Source organism: Atta cephalotes, assembly GCF_000143395.1.
Source record: "Atta cephalotes unplaced genomic scaffold scaffold00048, whole genome shotgun sequence".
Classification (NCBI taxonomy): Eukaryota; Metazoa; Arthropoda; class Insecta; order Hymenoptera; family Formicidae; genus Atta; species Atta cephalotes.
The window spans coordinates 861,068-866,403 of record NW_012130112.1 but is presented as its reverse complement, the minus strand read 5'-3'; the positions used below and the strand labels follow the sequence as shown (position 1 = coordinate 866,403).

General features: G+C 31.0%; 1 protein-coding gene across 1 annotated transcript; it reads left to right on the top strand.

The window, feature by feature from the left end:
• The first annotated feature begins 328 nt into the window (after nt 1-328).
• On the top strand, nt 329-4,160 carry LOC105622693. The gene is made up of 5 exons (XM_012204106.1): nt 329-523; nt 887-1,012; nt 1,701-2,758; nt 3,018-3,189; nt 4,044-4,160. The coding sequence occupies exons 1-5, from the start codon at nt 329-331 to the stop codon at nt 4,158-4,160; spliced, it is 1,668 nt and encodes a 555-aa protein (XP_012059496.1).
• The last annotated feature ends 1,176 nt before the right edge of the window (nt 4,161-5,336 follow it).

Genomic DNA, 5,336 nt, shown 5'->3' with positions numbered 1-5,336 from the left:
GTAAGCTTATTGGTTGCGCGTCACATTTTACAAGAAAAAGATCTTCATATTTCCCCTTATGTTTCTCTCTTTGAATATCAATCATGAAACTTTAAAATTAATTTTGTTAAAAGTGAAAAATGAAAAATTTTTCCATTAATTTCAATGATTAAAATTTTTCACTTTTCACTTTTCATTCTAGGAAAAAAATTTCATACCTTGGTGCATGAAAGTGTTTAGTAATTTTATTGTATAATTAGAAAAAGCGCCCTATTTCTATTGAAAAATCTGGTGACTTTTTCATTGCTGGTTTGGCAACACTGAAAGAATTGCACCGCCCGCATGGTATATGCATACATACATCACATTACATACATTCGCGAATGATTGTTACAAAATGGCAGGTGATAAGATTGTTGATTGCACGCAGAACGGTAACAGCGAGAAAATAAACGAGAATGGTGACTTGAGTCTTAGTCTAAATCTAGAAGACGATTTTATCGAGTCGATTGAATACGTCCCCTGTCCTGAATTTCAATTCTCGGTAAGTTAATTTCCACTCTATCTTCCTCTCTTTCTTTCGATTATATTACCGTATTTTGCCAATGTTTTCGCGTCAATGCACATTTTGATGATCGAATGTCGCGATTTTGTAGCAAAGACAAAGATATCGAACGCATTTATATCTATTATTATATAAATTATTTCCCTGAAGAAATTTATTGACTTAATTATGATGATTAGATTAACCGTTAAAACAATTATCATTCTGTTATAATTTAATTGTTATAAGTAAATATGTATTTGTCAATAATGGATCGACTAAAATTTTTATGTCATTTCATAGTTTTCTTTTTATTATATTTTAATAAAAATTTATGTATTTCTGTTTTTTTTTTATTTGTAGACAACTGCATGTTATATTTGTAATGGATATTATGGACCATGTTTTGAGGAACCAGTCTGTGCAACATGTCATGCATTTGTCTTTCCTAATGATGTTGATTTGCTCCAGATGCCAATCTTCAGTGAGGTACAATATCATATAATCTGAATTTGATAACTTATTTAACTTCACATAATATGAAGTATAGTATATAATGATATATCAATGGAGTTACTAGGTAGTACACACACACACACACACACACACACACACACACACACACACACACATATGTATGTATGTATATATATATCATACATAGATATAAACATTTTTAAATGTTTATTCAATGAATAATATTAAATGTTAATAAATGATTAGTAATTAATGTAAATCATTTATTAAAACATATGATTTATTATTAAACTCCTTTACAGTAAAAATAATCAAAATACTATAAGATATTCATGGTTAGTTCTTATATTTAAGGCAGTTTTAAATACAGTTTTGAGATGTCATAAGCCAATCACAGAACCATATTTACATCTTAAGAAAGATAGTCTTAAAATGAGAACACACTGAATGATAAATACGATCTAAAGTCTGCAGTAATATTTTCATCAAATCTATAACTAACTACTTGTGACTTGTTAAGAATAGGGATCTTCTAGGTTATAAAATACATTGAGCATAAAGTTCAGTACTGAACTATCCCTGGATGTATATCAGTGTAACAGATTTTATCAAATTTTTCCAGGCATATCATTTAAGGGATTTATGTACTATTAATAATATTAATGTTAGTCTTATATATGTGTATGCTTTCTCAAAACAGAAAACAGATGATGAAGATTCGGGAAATGACGAGCCAACCGATCTATATTATAATCATGAGAGAAGAACTAGTCAACAACAGCAAAATTCTCCGCAGAGTGTCAATCCTAATATCCCAAACGCACAACAGAATCCACTCAATCATAATGCAAACATTTCACGCAGATGTTATCCGCAGTATCAAAACGTGACGCCTCAGTGCAATTATCACACGCTCCAGAGCAATTCAAATAGCTCAAATTCTGTTGATATATGCGTAGTAGGATCTGCGCGAAACACTTCAACATCGCGCGATGTGAACCTCGACCTACAGAGTATGGTCTGCCGAACAAGAGTTGACTGCCACCAGAATTATGCCAACAGAAATGATCTAAACGCACATGATAGAGTGGAGGAAAATCTACGAAATATGCCAGAGATGTTTGCGCTAGGTCACGATGGTCAGAACAATGAACCTGGGCAGTATCATTGGAACTATAGAGTATATGAAGACGTAGGTGAGCCGTCGCGACCTTACAATCTATCGGAACGACTGGAGATATTATCGAATCACAAACACATCGAACATGAACCCATCAATGAGCCAGGTTTGGTAGAAAGACTGCCTCCTGAAGTACTACTCGCCATCTTCTCGCATCTCGATGACATCAGCTTATGGTCGGCAGCAAATGTTTGTCGACGATGGTGTGGCCTGCTATCAACACACGTTACGCAATTACAATGGAAGCAGCACGTTAAATTACGCTGGCCTTTGTACAAGCCCATTGGTTGTATTAAAAATTGGTATAAAGTGTATGACCATCTGGCCTCTTCAGCTCCATGTCGGACGTGCTTGGCGCAGACCTCTCTGCGATCGAGACCTGCTAGAATGGAGGAAAACTCTTGGCGAAGGAACAGGTTGCGCAGCGAACTTAAAAGCTTAAGAATCGATCCACCTGAAGGCATTGAGGCGATGCCTCTTGATCATATGTGTTGTCATTGGCAAGCTACCATCACAGGACCAGTAGGAAGTCCATATGAGGGAGGATTATTTTATCTATATCTGCAAGTACCATTCAGGTATATATGAAAAGAAATTTATTATATACTTTATATACATATAGGATTCTTCTTTCTATTACAAAATTGTTAAAATTTTTTAAATTCAATTGTAAGAAAATCTTAAAAATTATAAGACTTCAATACATTATAATATAAAAATTAGAACTTTATTTTCAATTACTTATGAAATTCTGGATTCATGCACACAAGAAAATATGACAATTCTTGCTTTATATTATCAATGTTCTATGTAACATATGTACATATGTACTTATAGTTATCCCATGTGCCCACCCATAGTGAGATTTCTAACAAAAATACTTCACCCAAACGTATCAAGACATGGAGACGTTGGCATCGATTCAATACATCATAATTGGTCGCTAGCTCTTACAATATCTAAAGTTCTTATTAGTGTACAGAGTCTGCTTACAGATCCGTACTGCCAAGTAAGTATATTATTTTGAAATTAGAATCAATGTGTTCGATAAAAATATTTTAAATATTTTAATAATTTTTAAATATTTTACTTTAATTAATATTTTAAATATTTACTTTAATTATTTATTTCAATTTATATAAACTATTAAAATTAAATTTATATAAACTAAAAAATTTAATATTAAAATTAATCTAAAAATTGATGTTATATATTGATGTACGTGGGTCATTTGATAAATTTGGTAAATTTCCATGAAATGGCGCTACAATCCATTTGATGACGCGACATCTCGAAAGATCCACTTTTCGAACCCCTTCAGGTCAAATTTCAGCCAGAAAGGACGCATAGTTCACGTTTGATAGCCATTTGAAGCAGACTGTCTCAAAGTCTGCAAAATACTCATTGACGGCGATAATGACTTCCTCATTTGACGAGAATTTCTTCCTACCGAGCCAAGTTTTTAAGTTTGGGAACAGAAAGAAGTCACACGGGGCCAAATCCAGAGAATAGGGTGGATGAGGAATCAATTCATAGCCCAATTCGTAGTTTTGTCATTGCAACGGTCGACTTGTGGGACGGTGCGTTGTCTTGATGGAAGAGCACTTTTTTGCGCGCTAATCTCGCTTCAAATGACTACCAAACGTGAACTATCATCCTTTCTGGCTGAAATTTGGTCTGAAGGAGTTCGAAGAGTGAATCTTTCGAGATGTCGCGTCATCAAATGGATTGTAGCGCCATTTCATTGAAATTTATCAAACTTATCAAACGACCCACGTATATATTTATACTTATCAAGACTAGCAATAATATATTTAAATTAATACTGATATATTATTATTAATATGACACTGTTATTAATAGGTGTGTATGGAACCAGAATTAGGCGAAATGTATATGAGTGATCGCGAAAAATTCGAAGAAGTAGCGAGGGCATGGACATGGAGGTACGCAATGCACGATGTCGTAACACCGCTCTAGTGCATAAAAATGTATATAAATCACAATTAATATGTGTAATTAATGTATACCTACGTATTAATTATATAGATACCATATATGAACTATTTAATAAGTTGATAATGAGATTTGTGATATATTGATAAAAAAAACAGATCTGCGACTGTGTATTTATAGGAATTATTTGTTAATTACGATCATATATGTACTAGACTTGAACCTTTTTTACCCTAAAGTTCATTATAAAATGTATACATTAATATTCTTAATGTTGTTATTTCAATTATTGTGTCTCCTATAAAATAATCGTTAATTATATATTATGACATACACACATATATACAGAATATGTGCTAGAATGCAAAAAGTATTCGTACAAGGCGGCTTTATAAAAAAAAGCCTTATAGAAAATAAACATTGCTCAGCAATTTATTAACAAATAAGTATATTCAGCATTAATAAAAAGAGTTTCTTCTTCCTCTTATGTTAGGTCTCTGGCCTGTGTTATATCAGTCTCATTAATAAAAATGGCTAATGTTTCTAAAAATATTTTTTTTTAAAGATATTTCCCTTATATGAATACTTTTTTTATACTTATTATATACATAGTCTCATTTTAATAGAAATGTGTTGAAAATGAAGCAATGAATATAAAAGTATTTAATTCAGGCAAGATATCGTTTGAAAGGGAATATATAAAATCAATTTTTTTTTTTTTAATGAATATAACTTATCTGAACTACTTTTGTGTAAATTCATTTTCAAGATATTTCATAATTTTTATTAAAATGGAACATCCTACGTATTATATATACATGAGTGCAAAAAATACAAGAAAATTTTTTATAAAAAAAGCTTTATTTGTAGAAAATAAACTACTTAACAATTTTATACAATGAATACATTCATTTCTTCTAACAAAATGAATTAAGGAATTCATATGTATTCCAAATTTTAGAGGCTAAATTTTTCGACTATGAATATTTTCTGAGCATCCAAACAATACAATTTTTAATTTTCGCTATATTATACATAATTTAATGTATATATATATATATATATATATATATATATATATATATATATATTATTAGTATATTATTATTATTATTATTATATATTACTTACCGTTACTTCTTAGTAACTAGTCGTACGTAACTAAACTAAAGTAGAGTACGGACAAGTAAAACTTAAACC

Bases quoted from the DNA above. Each gene is read 5' to 3' on its own strand.
- LOC105622693 (XM_012204106.1), top strand. From the start codon at position 329: ATGCATACATACATCACATTACATACATTCGCGAATGATTGTTACAAA. The intron at 1,013-1,700 runs GTACAATATCAT...TTCTCAAAACAG, and splicing joins AGATGCCAATCTTCAGTGAG to AAAACAGATGATGAAGATTC. The intron at 3,190-4,043 runs GTAAGTATATTA...TGTTATTAATAG, and splicing joins TTACAGATCCGTACTGCCAA to GTGTGTATGGAACCAGAATT.